Source organism: Artemia sp. Qi Xiang Cuo, chromosome 13, assembly GCF_049724085.1.
Source record: "Artemia sp. Qi Xiang Cuo chromosome 13, ASM4972408v1, whole genome shotgun sequence".
NCBI classification, from domain to species: Eukaryota; Metazoa; Arthropoda; class Branchiopoda; order Anostraca; family Artemiidae; genus Artemia; species Artemia sp. Qi Xiang Cuo.
The window spans coordinates 29,232,998-29,248,143 of NC_142806.1; the positions used below are offsets into that span (position 1 = coordinate 29,232,998).

The 15,146-nt window shown below is 35.3% G+C and overlaps 1 protein-coding gene across 1 annotated transcript in view; it reads left to right on the forward strand.

Moving 5' to 3' along the window:
- The window catches only part of LOC148945160 (uncharacterized), a 28,781-nt gene extending 17,508 nt beyond the window's left edge, over positions 1-11,273 (forward strand). Inside the window, exons 6-7 of the mRNA XM_089098737.1 lie at positions 6,448-6,535; positions 11,022-11,273. Coding sequence (XP_088954863.1) covers positions 6,448-6,535; positions 11,022-11,152 — 219 coding nt within the window. The 3' untranslated portion in view covers positions 11,153-11,273. The remainder of the gene's footprint in view (positions 1-6,447; positions 6,536-11,021) is intronic.
- The last annotated feature ends 3,873 nt before the right edge of the window (positions 11,274-15,146 follow it).

A 15,146-nucleotide genomic window follows, 5' to 3' on the forward strand; every position in this document is an offset into this window, starting at 1 on the left:
TGGCTGGCAATAATTAACTTACAATTCGAAGATCCCCTTCTTACAACAAGAGAAACCACTTTAAAGACTGACAAAGACATTACTGAAGCATTTGCTATTCATTTCAACAAAGAAGTCCTCACAGTGCATAGAGGAAGGCGAAGAGTGTGCAAGTTGCATGAGAAGACACATTTCAGGAAGGAACTTGTATGTATGTTTACCAAATACGAGCTAAAGGAGGCTATAAGGTCGTCCAATTCCTCTTCTGCATCAGGAGAAGACGAAATAAGTATCCAATAGATCATAAATTCAGGAGAAATTTTTCATGACGCCTTACTTCATGTATATAACCATGCATGGACTACAAAAATATTCCCAAGGATATGGAAACAGGCCATTATAATCCCAATTAGAAAACAAGGCAAACCTCTATGTTGGGGTTCCACCCCAGTTTCTTTTCCTTACAGATAAATGACCTGTCTTCGTTTTCTTAATTACATTTGCTTATAGTATAATTGCAAAAGACAGGTTAAATTCCCGTTACTAAGTGATAGTGGTTTTGCAATAAGTAAGCTTTGAACTAAGTTTTATTTTTGGTACTTCCTGGTTTGGGAGTCATCGAAAGATAAATCTAAGAGGTAGAATCGGGTTTGAATGGGGATGTAGCTGATTGGCTGGGCCAAGCGAAGGTCCACCCATATGAACAGTTGTGTGAAAAATATTATTTTGTTTTAGTGTGCGCTTAGATCCTGTTCGGGGATATAGATTTATGTGGGATTATTGTAACCCTTTTGGAAGAATACAAGTAAGGTATTTTCTACAAACTGTGCACTAGTTTCCGCAACCCAGGCAGGGTAGGAATAGAGCTACGAGGTACCGTAAGTATTATATTGACAGGGAGATAGGGTAGTACCAAACCCGATATTTATTGAACCGTTGGGGTAAGAGCGGGAATCCTACTAACATTTGGGCCGACAAGGGGTTCTCCTCTTCGAGTAAGTGGCATAGCAACCTTTTTGCGCCATTTTTGCATCAATAAGTGGCGACACCCGTACATACACCCCAATACTCTAGATTTAATCAATTCCTACAGGCCTATCTCGCTACTACCAGTGCTTGGAAAACTTTTTGAAAAGATGCTACATAGGAGGTTAGAATGGTTTGTGGAAATTAAAAGAATTCTACCTAATTCCCAGGCTGGCTTTCGTAAGGAGCTTAATACTGTAGGCAATGTAATCTAGCTTGAAGCAGCTGCGAGAAATGCCATAGATAGCAGTGAGATCATGATAGCAGTCTCAGTTGACTTTGAATCAGCTTTTAACCACGTTTGCAAGTATTTCATTTGTCAAATTCTAAAAGGGATGGATTTCCCGGATGGAGTCATTAAGTTCCTCTTCAATTATCATCTGATAAAAGCTACAAAGTCCGGGTGCAAAATGAGCTATCCAGTATTTCAGCACTGCATGTTGGGCTCCCATAGGGATCTATACTCAACCCCCTTATTTTCTTATTAGTTTGAAGTGAGATTCAGTTCAGTATTGATTTAATATCAAAACTTGAATTTGCTGATGACCTAGTTCTTTGGTCAGTAGGCAGAGATGTAAATTCTATTGCTAATAATATTAACTTAGCATTAGATGAACTAGCAACTTTTTCTGCTGCATTTTTCCTACCTATCTCCAAGTCTAAGACAAATGCAATCATATTCCACAAGAAAAAATTCATTATACCACCAAAATTATTCGTCAATAATGTGGAAATAGAATATGCCGTAGCCCCTAAATTTTAGGAGTATACCTGGATCCAAGACTGACTTGGCAGAATCAAATCAATTGTGCAAAAAAATTCATATATGCAAAGGTTACTCATCCTTAAGTACCTGGCGGGGTCAAAGTGGGCCAATTCCCAAGAAATACTCTTTGATTTTTACAAGAGGTTTATTCGTTCAAAGATTGAGTATGTCATTAAAGCATATGAAGAATGTAGTAAGACTAGCCTTGCCAAATTAGAAACAATCCAAAATATGGCTAGCAAAATTGACCTAGGGCTTCATGCTCAGTGCCTCTCTAACAAAGTGAATAACCGGCCTGCCCTTTATTTTAAAAAGACGGAATACGCTGATCATCAAATATTACAGTAAGATACAAGCGATAGGTCACGAGCATGATATTTTTAAGCTCACTTTTGCCAAAGATGGTATCTCTCATAGTTTGACATCTCTAAGGTCATGGAAAACGTTTGACGAGCTTGTCCCATCTGGGAAACTTGAATCATCCTGTTTCAGTCGTTTTCTTGTCCCCCCAGCATGGCAAATGCTCCAATTGTTTCACTAGAGTTGATACCCTCACAAAAGACAAATTTCCTTCCAATCCAAATTCAGACCCTTTTTCATGAGAAAATGACCACTTTGTATCCAGATTCTCTCCAAATTTACACTGATGGCTCGGTTAAAGGCAGCAAATGCGGCTCTGCATCTGTTATCCCAAGTTATGCACTGAATATAAAAACCAGACTTCCTGACAATAGCTCCATCCTCACTGCAGAGCTACCAGCAATAAAAAAGGCTTTAAAGGCCATCAGTAATAATTTACCGGCTTCCAAAAGAGTAGTATTACTCTCAGACACCGAAGGTGCCCCTCAGCTCTTTGATAATATCCATTGGAGTGCCAAGAATACAGATCTGAGGACAATCAGAGATCAATTAATCAGTCTCCAAAATAGCTTCATTGAAGCTAAGATTCAGCATATCCTCAGCCACCAAGGCATCAAATATAATGAGGTAGCAGACCAGCTAGCTAGTAGCTCCTTGAATAATCCAATTAATCCTAATTTGATACTCAGAAGAAGAGTTCCTTCAAAAACAAAATGCTCATTCCATCCTTATTTCCATCACGGACAGATAACATTCTTTATTATAGAATCAAAAGCAGCTATTTGATCCTGAGGAAAGAGGAGTTTATTTGGCATAAACGAGCCGATCCAAATTGCAGCTTTTGCAACTCATTTCCAGAATCCTTGAACCACCTGATTTTTGAATGTCAATGCATCTAGCAAGAAGTAATCAACATTAGGAGAATCTTCAGGGAGGCAAAGCTCCAGCCTGACACGAACGTGTTGCTGCTCTCAAGCCTACCAGCTGACACTGAAAGATATCTATACAAAAGTATTTTCGATTTCCTAAGACATAACAATATCTGCGAGTAGTTCACATAGATGGTAGCAACACTTATTCCTGACCCATCATCCCCTGTAGATTGAAAATCGTCGTGACGCCAAAAGGAGACCGAAGTGGACTCCAGAAGGCATGGCATTTCAAGAAGAAGACAACTTCTGGAAGGAAAAAAGAAGAAAAGAAGGAAAAGAGAGAAAAAATGGGAAACAAGTGGAATAATTAAACAACTAAGCTTGCCCACTCGTGCTTTAAAACTACTTGTTTTATTGTTTGCCGGCTAATTAGTTTCTCAACAGCTAGATTTGGGTCGGCTAGGTTATAGCGCCGAATCAGAAAACTTTTTTTGTCCATGGTGGCAATTTTAATCAGGGTCCGAAGACTAAACAAGAAGAAAAATCACTTGAAGAAAGCAATAGTTTAAGTTTACTCAAAGAGTTTCTATTAGTCATCCTCATTTTTCTTTTAGTAGGCCTATTAGACTCTGTAATCAAGTGAAGGTCGGTCACTAGCATCAAATGGTCTGAAAAATCTTCAATAACCACATCACTAGATTTTAGTTCCAGATTCGTAAACAAATTATCAATAAGGGAAGCAGAATCTTTCGTTATTCTTGTTGGGACTCCATAAGCTGGTAAGAGACCACCGGACAGGCAAACTGATAACAAGTCAGCCCCATCAGAAGAGATTCCGTTGAAATTACCACTTAAATTATTAGAATTACATAAATTAATATTAAAATCACCCATGATAACAATTTTTGGGTACTATTTCGAAGCAATAATCACAAAATCATCAAGAAGTTGCACGAATTTCGAAGTAGGCGAACTTGAGGCCGGTTAAATACACAACACAAAATTTTCATACCCTTTACATCTATTTTAACTGCCAAAAATTCAAACGCCATTTCAAGATGTAGGTGATCAAATTCACTCACCAGATCTGACTGAATTGTTGGTTTAATGAAATAACCTACCCCTCCCTGTTTTTTATTAATCCAATTCTTATGAAAAAAAGTATAATCCTGTTTATTAATAAATGACTTTGTCGAATCATTTAAAAATGTTTCACAAGAGGCGAAGACATCTGTATTATGATGAGAAATAAACAGGGATATTCGATCAAAAATATTTAGTAACCTGTGACAGTTCAAAAATGCTATTCTAAAATCAACGCCTTTATTTAAAACTTGGGTGGGGAGTAGATATTTATTTTTAGGGATAAAATGAACCATCATATCAAAAACATCGTCATCTTTGCATAAATTCTCAAATATTTTACCTAAATCTAGGGGAAGCTCCTCGAAATTACGGAGTCTATCATCCATTATCTCGATGCTGGGTACAATCATTGAGAAAAGGTGGCATACAGATCATACACAAAGTGAATGGAGAAAAATGTTACAAGAACCTCATCTAAAACAAAAAAACATTAACAAAAAACCAGAACTCTATAGAACAAAAGATTACCACAGGAAAAATCAAGAATAGCGTGACACCAAGGAAAGAAATTAAATATAACAGTTTTGTTAACAAAAAAAAACAAAGTAAGAAAAAACCACATAATACTCATTATGATACTTTTGCGAATGAGCCTCCGAAAATAAGATAATCATAATCCTCAAACAGGCACAAAGTAAGGAAATTAAATATAACAGTTTTGATTACAAAAAAAAAAAAAGTAAGAAAAAACCACATAATACTCATTATGATACTTTTGCGAACAGTCCTCCGAAAATAAGATAATCATAATCCTCAGACAATCATAAATTATCAACTAACTTAACAACCAGATCACTAAACACGAAATGAAAAAAATACTCCACAATATCTTATAAATATACGCCCAGATTACTACTATCCTATTTACTTATTGATCAGCTCTCTCTCATATCACCGAATCATTTTTTTTTTATCTCAAGCCATACATGTGTTCCTTTATTTTTCATCAGAGAAGCAATAATCGTTCCAGACTCCTTCATCTCTTTTGCTTTAGTGAGGAATCCTGTGCGTAATGCGTAAAGTGCTAAAGGAACGTCCGTGCAAATTTTAATTCCAGAGCCCTAAAGCTTGGATACGTTTTGCATAACTAGATAAGCTTCAGCTTCATTCCTGAGCCTAATTAGCACTAGATTAACTGCCGGTTTACGTGACTGACTTTGATTATGGCGTCTGTTCGTTATATTGACAGTTTTTCCTCCTAAGCGGTAACATTTGTTAATTGACACAGATGACTCAATTTTTAAGGTATTTTTAAGTAGATCTTTCACGTGAGCTTCAAGGGATTGATTCGGATTAATATCCGTCGGTAAGTCGTGTATGATCAAGTTTGAGCTTCTTTCTTTCACTTCAATTACTAGCATTTCTAGAGCAAAAGCAGAGTTCTTCTGCTTTTGCTCTTCCAGTGACCTTTCTAATTCGGCTATTTTTCTATCTCTTTCTAAAGCCTCATTCTTTAACTCCTGTATTTCAGAAGACAAATTGTTAACTGCAGTTATTAAATGAGCCTGCTAACTAAGTAATCAGTCTAATTTTTCGTTTTGGAGTTCATTAGCTTGGTTAAACTTAGCTTGGGATACTGGAATATTCAATATATAATTTGCCGATATGCCCGAACTCAATTTTTTTTTTTAAACATCATTAAACAAGACTTACTCGCAAGGGGGGTGATTGACTACCCCCCGAAAAATCCAAAAAACGTGTTGTTGAAAGAAAAAATTCTTTTCTTTGAAAATCTTATTTTGTGGAAAAAGTTTTTTAAATTAATAATTATAATAATCGATGGTGCCATTAATTGCCTTAAAGTGTCCATTTCATTATTACAGTAACCTTTCTCACGAAATTTTCTTGTATTTCCTGAAACCATGAACTCTTGACTTGTCTTGATCTCTAAGTATCCCATCTGGTATATATATATATATATATATATATATATATATATATATATATATATATATATATATATATATATATATATATATATATATATATATATATATATATATATAAAACCTAACAGGCGCCAAGTAATCCATTATTTATTGCAATTTTCGCATTTGCTTGTAAAGCAACCTTTTTCAGACTCTTCTTAATATCTTTTCAAACACGGAGATGATTTTTACCTGCTCCAGCCATTGGTTCAGCCGTGCAATAGCTGATCATTGGTTTTGATTTCAAAACAGGGAGTGAAATCGCACCGCAACAGTTGCTTCAACTTTTGTTACTGTTCTTTATGTTGAACGATATTTAACTTGCTCATGATACCCTAACAAGTCTGATAATCCTTTTTATTAATTTCAGGAAGAGCTTAGAAATTTATTGAAAGAGATGAGCGGCAACGAGAATATTGACAAGAGTGCTCTCCTAAATCTTGAAAGGGTTTTGCAAGGTATGTTCAAAGAAAATTCGAATTCTTCCCACGAAAATTGGCCCTCGGTGCGAACTTATGCCGTGTCGTGTCGATACATATAGACATTTTGGCTGAATTAACTTGATAGAAATTCAACAAAATTGGTTTTATATATGAATTTTGACAAGTTAAGACAGCTAATCAAAGGGCCTTAAACTAATGTTTGTGAGAAGATATTTCGGCAGATACACAGACAGTAGTCGATCCAGGATATGAGAGTGTGGGTGGGGCTGGTTGGCTAAACTTTTGACTCTGCTTTTTGCTCGACAGATTTGTAGACTAGAATTTAGATCTTTCTTTATTTTTGCTCAACGACCTCGTATATGAAAACTGTACATAATTAGAAGGCACTTAAGCCTGAGTCAACTGAGTATTATAAATATAGGTAATTTTTTTTCTAAATTTAAACTGTATTCGAGGCGAAGGGTGGTGGTGTCTCCCCTCTCCTCTGGATTTGTCACTGACCTTAGAAAGCAAGTTAGTTAAGCTTGTGCTTGCTCTTGCCACTCGTCTAAGTAAAATACCTTGAAATGGATCCTAGTGACTACAATTTGGAAAGAAGATTTGGCTGTGTGAACTGTGTCCCAGTTGTTTAGTGTCTGTCCCTTGTTTCTATAATATACACTAGAACAATGTTAGTCAACTTGATCCGTACCACTCACTTGAGGGCACTAGAGGCTCTTTTTGGTGTTGAAGCAATTTCCTATTACTTCTATTGTCGGCGGACGATTTGCCATTGTTCGGTAACTATACGACAAAAGTATTAAGCTATAGCTCAATTTATATTCTGGGAGCTATTACAGTATATGCCTCCAAGGGAACATGACCCCTGCAGCCCCGGGGACAAGGGCCCCAAAATACGCAAACAATCTGTTCTTCACAAAAATATTTTATTAGAAAAGGTGGGTCTGCTCTATCCTATGAAGTCTGGAATCATGCAAGTAATTTAAAGCTTTATGATTGGGAGCAATATATCGATTCTTGGAGCCATCCATATCCATCGCGAACACTTTAGCAGAAATGTTGGCAATTCGTTTCTAATTTTAATTGGGATAGTACAAGGATGTTTAATCTAGAACGATTAAAGAGCAAAATAGTGGACCATGCAAACTTGATGCAAAAACAATATAATTCCTGACTTGGCGCCAAAACGAATTAAGTCCAAGCCTTGGACGACTTAGGTGTAAAAACGAGCTATGTTTAAACTGTAGATTTTTGTAATATGGCTGCAGACTTTGTAACATTTGTAGATTTTGTAACAAGCTGAGTCCTGGCCTATTCCAAAAATGAGCCAAGTCCGCAAGTTGCGGACTGACATGGTGCAAAACGAGCTAAATCATGACTTGATTCATGACTTGCAAAACGAGCAAAATCATTACTTGATCTGAGCTATTTTCTGATTCGGTGCAAATCCATTTTTCATCCTTCGCTACTAACTTTTTATCAGGAATTTAGGCAGATAGCACCCTGCTTAACTTAGAAAAATAGAAGGATTTAAATTTATATGGTAGGAAGCACAAAATGGGGTAATGACACCTTGTTTCAACCAGAATTTTGCAAGGACTTTCAGTCTGAATGGCTTGAGGCACAAGTAAACCACCGGCCCCACCTGTACCATCACCCACTGCTATCTTTCAGGTGAAAATTAGGCAGGCTTTTTTCATTGATCTGCTTGAATATTATGGGGCAAGTATATTGGGCCAATGGAACATTAGAACACTGATTTTTTTACTTGTATGCCTCTTCTTCGGTCTTTTCAGGGTATTGTACAGATCTGTTTGAACCTGTGAGATAAGTACGTTAGGTCAAGGGGACGGATTCTCAGACACGTGCGCCTTTCCCAAGCCTCGCTTACCTTCTGCACAAAGGTTTCCCGAACCGCATGATATTAAGTAGGCACATAGTTACAGTTAATGAATCTATCTCCAATCGATGGTACCTCTCTTGCTGTCAATGTCCCAGTACCAACAGGCTTCGAATTTTAAATTCAGGGTTGATCGAACTATGAAACTTTCCAGACTGTTAGCGCCTGGACTGAAGTTCCGAGGAAAGATCTCCTTGGTGGTAGGTAACTGTCTACCGAATTTTAAGCGAATTTCAATACTGTCTTTCCCAGTCACCACTCTGGCAAGCTGTTGCAGAAAAACTCCCAACTTTTATCTAACACACTATACCGCTGACTGACTCGGTATCTTCTTTATCTCATCTCTTAACGAAAAACTGTCCTTCGGTAACCTGTGCCTGTCCTTATGATTTGAAATCCTTATCACTTTGCTATGTGATCCGAGGCAAAAGAGAACCCGCAAGTTCAATTGTGTGCTACCTGCCTATGTAATCTCGAGCCTTCTTATTTTTACGTTGACCTCAACAATAGCCAATTTGTGTATACTGACAATTTCATTTTACTCGTCGAAAACGATAAGGTTTAAAAAGGAACTTGGTTCTTGTGATCGTATCACTTAATCATGTTGGTCTATCGATAAATGGTCCAAATGTCGGTTCTTATGTTATTAGCACCAAATGTGATCATCCTATTCTGCTTGATTTGATAGTTCTTCAATCCAAAGGTGGTCAGGTGGTTGGACATCTTATTTGTGAACTCCCTTACTGTTGCCTGCTCTTTGACAGTTAGTGGTTGTGTTGAGAGTTTTCAAATCGCATAAGACCGGATCTCTTCTTTCCAAAGTCAATTTGATCGTAGGCCGGTAGGACTACTTTATACCACATCTATATATATATATATATATATATATATATATATATATATATATATATATATATATATATATATATATATATATATATATATATATATATATTGATTGTGTATATGTACCTCCACTTGGGAAAAGTCAGAGTTGTCATGCTAAGGTAGGATTATAACAGTTGAATAACCCTGTATAAGTTTTTCTCACTTTTGTTGCTCATTTTGTGCTGGAATTCCTTGTTTGTTTTAGGCATATATATATATATATATATATATATATATATATATATATATATATATATATATATATATATATATATATATATATATATATATATATATATATATATATATATATATATATATATATATATATATATATATATATATATGTGTGTGTGTGTGTGTGTGTGTGTGTGTGTGTGTGTGTGTGTGTGTGTGTGTGTGTGTGTTTATATCTATATATTATATATATATATATATATATATATATATATATATATATATATATATATATATATATATATATATATATATATATATATATATATATATATATATATATATATATATATATATATATATATATATATATATATATATATATATATATAGGCAAACAGGTTCGTGGGAACCTTAATGGGTAACCATTTGTTATACATTCTGTATCTCGACTTTTTTTTCTAATAAATTGAATTAAAACTGACTGAAGTTAGTTATTTTCTAGTCAACAAAGTTTGTTACACACTTTTCGACGAACCATAATTGATATTTCATTAATGCTTGTTCCATTATTGATGTGCAATCGCTTTTGCCAGGTCTCCAGAATACTAAAAGGATGGCTTCAGGCCAATAGAAGACTAAAAATTGTGCTCAGATTTTTAATCCGAATGATCAGAAATCCTCCTTCTCACCCTCCCAGTTTTTAGTTAAAATGTCATTAAAAAAAAATATTGCACAAAACTGCGGTGGACCCTAACCTTGAGTGAACACTCTGATTTACCTAAAATTTAAATTACAATACCATATTTTAGTTCTTATGCAAATGAACTTTGAAAACCTTAACAAATAAATCTACAATTAGTGCTTCATAAAACTAAGTTATCTGATGTACGAATAGAATTATATTTAAAAGAAAAGTTTTCTCTAGAATTTTTGAAAGAAAAGTAAAGAACGATTTTAAACCCTAAGTGGGGGAGGAATAAGTCATGTGACCAGAATGAAATGACTGAATAAATAAATAATCAATTCAAACTTTAAACGAACAGAAAGTATCACTAGTAAGAGTGGGGTTACTGCCCCCTCGAACCCTCTTAGGGCTTGCTGGCTAGTTGTTTTATGCCGAAAACAATTTTTAAAGAAAAGTCTGTAGAATTTAATGCGTCAGCAGTAAAGCCTCTTAAATTAAATAGTAAGGAATTTGAGTTTTAACTTTTGAACTTTTTTAGCTACACTCTTTTCACTGTTAGAAAAAAGTTCCTTTACATCTTGGACTGTCCTAGAATTTTCTTGACGTAAGGTCGCCTTAATTATGTTCCAAATAGGAGCTGCACTATTCAGCTACAAGTTAAATATTTTATAGTTTTTCCCTTCTTTACGAAAACCATACACACATTTTCCGTATAAAGCATCAAAGACCTTATTTTCATTTCCCTTTTAAGTCATGCAAATTTCACATACCCTTTCTGGGTATACCTTATTTCGCCGGACAAAACTAAAGCTGATAAATGTTAATGTTGAAATTACTTTATTTTTTAGATGATAGTGAACGTATGGTAGACCCTACAGAAGCTATTGATCGTATTGTATCAGATGGAAAAGTCCCGGCTGAACTGAAATATAAATTGATCGAGCTTCGGAGAAAGTTCCAAAAGACCATTCCAGATTGAGTGCCAGGTTTCTTTTCTGTTATATTTTGAATGTAATTTCTGGCTACTTTTTTTTCCACTGGTTTTGAAATTATGTTTTTCTTGATTATTGTGAGAAACTTATAATAAAGTTTACGCTGTAGTTTTGTGTAGCCTATAGTGATTATGTCAAGAAAATGTGAATATATGTCAAGAATGAGTGTTAATCTTTTCGAAACTTGATGCGTGTGTTTTTTTTTTTTTTTTTTTTTTTTTTTTTTTTTTTTTTTCTTGGAAGAATTACCACCTTTCTTTTTGGAATAGAGGTAATTCTTTGAAAGAATTACCAAATTAGCTTGATAGTTGCTTGTATATTTTTTTTTTTGACAATAGTGACGGAACAGGTATCTGGTGACTAGCCTTGCCCTAGATTTCGTGTCCATTGTTCGTTTATAAAAATTTTGATTAACAAAAGAGAATTTGAAACCAATAGTATCGAAAAATAATCATTCGGGTAATGATATATTATATTATTTACAGAATTTGCTTGCAAATTTACTGTTTTTGGCATGTAACCAGATATGTTAAACATAGAAACAGAATAGTAAAAAACGGGCAACCATGTCTTATTTCACGGACTTCGTGAATGTGTAGGAAAACCGTGGATGCTGCCTTGTCTGTTGCCAAATTCGTTTTGCTTGGTGTTAGGACCCCTCCCCCCTCTTTTCAGAGCCTGTTGAATAACTGAAGTTTTGAATTTAATACAACTATCGTTAAAAAACAAAACGTTTTGAAAAAAAAAAAAAAAAACAACTTTCATGTTGACATTTTAACTGAAGAATTTCGAAACTTTGAAATGGTCTTGTCAGGAGTTTGCGAAACTCATTTTCTAGGAGTAAGAAATATAATATTAGGTAATATAGAATTTTTTATTCACACAGGAAAGATGGAGTGCATAAGCAGGGAGTAGGGCCCATGATGAATAAGAAAGCTTCTAAGCCAGGTCTCGCAATGCTAAAATATGGCACTGGAATGTCAAGAAATTACGAGGAAGTGGTCTGTCTGGATTTATTCCAGTTAAAGATAGAAACAGGGTCTCAATTAGTAACAAAGAAAATGTTAAAGAGAGATGGACAGACCATTTTGAAAATGTTTTAAACCATGATAAAGTCACAAGAAATTATATAGAAAAGAATGAAAAAAATTTATGACAGTTTGGAAGTAAAGAAAGATTTATGTTGCGAAGAAGAGTTAACGACAGTAGTAAAAGAATTTCAAGCAGTAAGACGCTGGTGCATCTTACAAATAAAAGGTGCTGATGGTATGGTTAATGAGTTTCTGAAATACGGTCGCTGTAAAGTTAAATTAATTACTGAAGACTAGAAAAATGTTTTCATTATAAGGGGAAGTACGAAGCAATTTTTGGGAAACATTAATTATTTACTTTTATAACAGTAAATATTGTAATTTTTGAGGTATTAGATTGGTTTCTGTTGGACGCAAATTACTTAGTATGATAATATTTTTTTAACTTAGATTTACTGTGAATAAAGTTTTAAGAAAAGAAAAGCAGGGTTTTAAGAAGGGGATAGAATGTGTCGACCAGATTTTCACTCTTAGATTAACAATTGCGAAATGCCCAGGTCATCAGACCCCTTTCATCCTCAGTTTTATAAATTATGATAAGGCGTTTGATTTAGCCGAAAGGGGAGAATTAGTAAAGGTCCTATCCTTCACTACATTAGATTTTGTAGATGTTGTGGCTGTCATAGATAAAAATGTTAGCAAAATAAGTGAATTTTGGATATTTCGAGAGTTCAGGGTGGAAAAGTAAGTCTGAAAATCAATGTTATGAAGACTTAGTTGGAGTAGGAATAAATGAAGACCAAGAGATGATGTGGCTTAGCAAGAAGTTCGATGAAGTAGTTAGTTTCGTTTATATGGGTTTTATTGTTAGTAAACATTGTGTATGCAATGAAGATTAAAAATAGAATATCAAAGGCCCAGTGTGTTTTTCACAGTTGAAAAAAGTCTGTGAATGTAGGAAGATCAGTCTGTGGACCATCATTAGAATATCGGAAACTACAATAATGACAGTAGTCAAGCATGGCTCTAAAACATGGATGTTTCAGAAGACGGAGGAGGATTTGTATGATGTTTTCCAGTAAAATTGCCAACTGGTGAATTTTGGTACCCTTTTTAACTGACCATATATCAAACAACAAGGTTTGTGAAAAAATATGATTATATGGCACTTTCCAGGGCTGTTGAAATGTTTATAAGAAGTTGAAAGTGATAGGAAATATTTAACGGCTGAAGAATGGCCAAAGATTGCCCTTTTTACAATTCATCTACGGCCAAACGAAAGCAGGTCGTCTCCAAATGAGGTGGGAAAATTTCTAAAGCGAGAACGTACAAGAAATTGGAACTTCTTAGAAGGGGGCAAAGAAAGAACATTTACATATGTTTGGATGGAAGAGAAGCATGCACAGAAGTCTTGCCCTCAGGTGGCTTGGCGTTACAGTGAGCTGTTAGTAGCAGTGGTAGTCTGCTTTAAAGCTTGACAGCGGTAATCCGCATTTTTAAGGCTCGTTCTATCCTTACAATATATAGGCAGTATTATTAGTAAAGACGGTGGGTGCAGAGTACATATTAAAAGTAAAATAGGCAAGGCCTATGGTGTTTTTTCACAGTTGAAAAAAGCTGTGAAAAATAGGAAGATAATTCTGCGAATCAAGATTAGAACATTGGAAGATACAGTGATAAGGCATGGTTCTGAAGAGTGGGCACTCTCAAAAAGGGAGGAAGATTAGCAAGATGTTTTCCAGGGAAATTGCTAACGGATTTGTTTTCGCCCCCGAATGACTGACCGTATCTGAAACAGTAAGCTGTACGAAAAATGTGGGTCAATCCCGTTTTCAATGGCTATAATGAGGGAAAGGTTGAAATGATAGGACACTTTCTGCAAACAAAGGATGATAGATTTCCCAGAATAGACCTTGTCGGGCAACCGTCCAGGGCCAAGCGAAAAGTTGGTCGCCTCCCAAATGGGGTGGGAGGCTGTCGTAAGGAAAGATTTAAGTGAAATGGAAACTTATTGGGAAAGTGTAAAGAAGGAGGCTTTGAATGGTTTAAAATAGAGGAGGAGTGTTTATAGCTGTGTTGGCTTGATGCTAAAGCAGGCTGGTTTGATGCTAAAGCAAGCTGTTAATAGTAGTAGTAGTAATATGCTTACAGTAAAGTCAGCATATTGAGAACGGCAACCAGTATGAATTACTAAGACCAACTTCTATTATAAAGGCTCTCAAATATAAAGCTGTGTTCTAAATGGAGCTGAATTTCACTTCTTCTTCTTCTATATCAGCAGGCGGGCTTCTCAGTCAATGCTATTAAGCCCTTTTCCTTTTGCTTCACTCTGTGGGCGGAACAGAGCTACTGGCTTGGTTGCCTCTTATTTATTAGAAATCCTCAGATATCTTTCAGTAAATCTTTTGACTCAAGGAGTTCGAATATAAGACGATAGATATCAACTTCTGTGCTCTGTGTGCAGGAATAGTCAGCTAGACTCATGGCTGTTAGTGAGATTTTTGGTGTTTGAAGCACTTTAACATTTTACAATGCAAGGTATACTGTGCAGACATCAGCATATTACATTCAAATAGGCAGTGGTCAATTGTTTCATTATTCATATTACAATACCTGCAAAGAGGGGACAAGGGAACTGAACGACTTGAATTAGGGAACTGATAAGAGAATGCCAGAAAATTTAGCCCATTTGATCCAGAACGAATTCTATGATAAATTTTAGAAAAATCCTTGTTGGGAAATTGAGATAGAATGGGATTATTCTTATTAAATATAATATCTGATAGTCTCCATCGGTAAATATCTCTAAGGGGTATTGGTCTCCCACTTGGCTGGTCAATATTTATAGCATTTTTCTCTATTTCATCTGCCTGATGATTACCACTTATACCAGAGTGGCTAGGAACATACTGAAGATAAGTTCTTATACCTCTTGAAGCAAGATTATCAA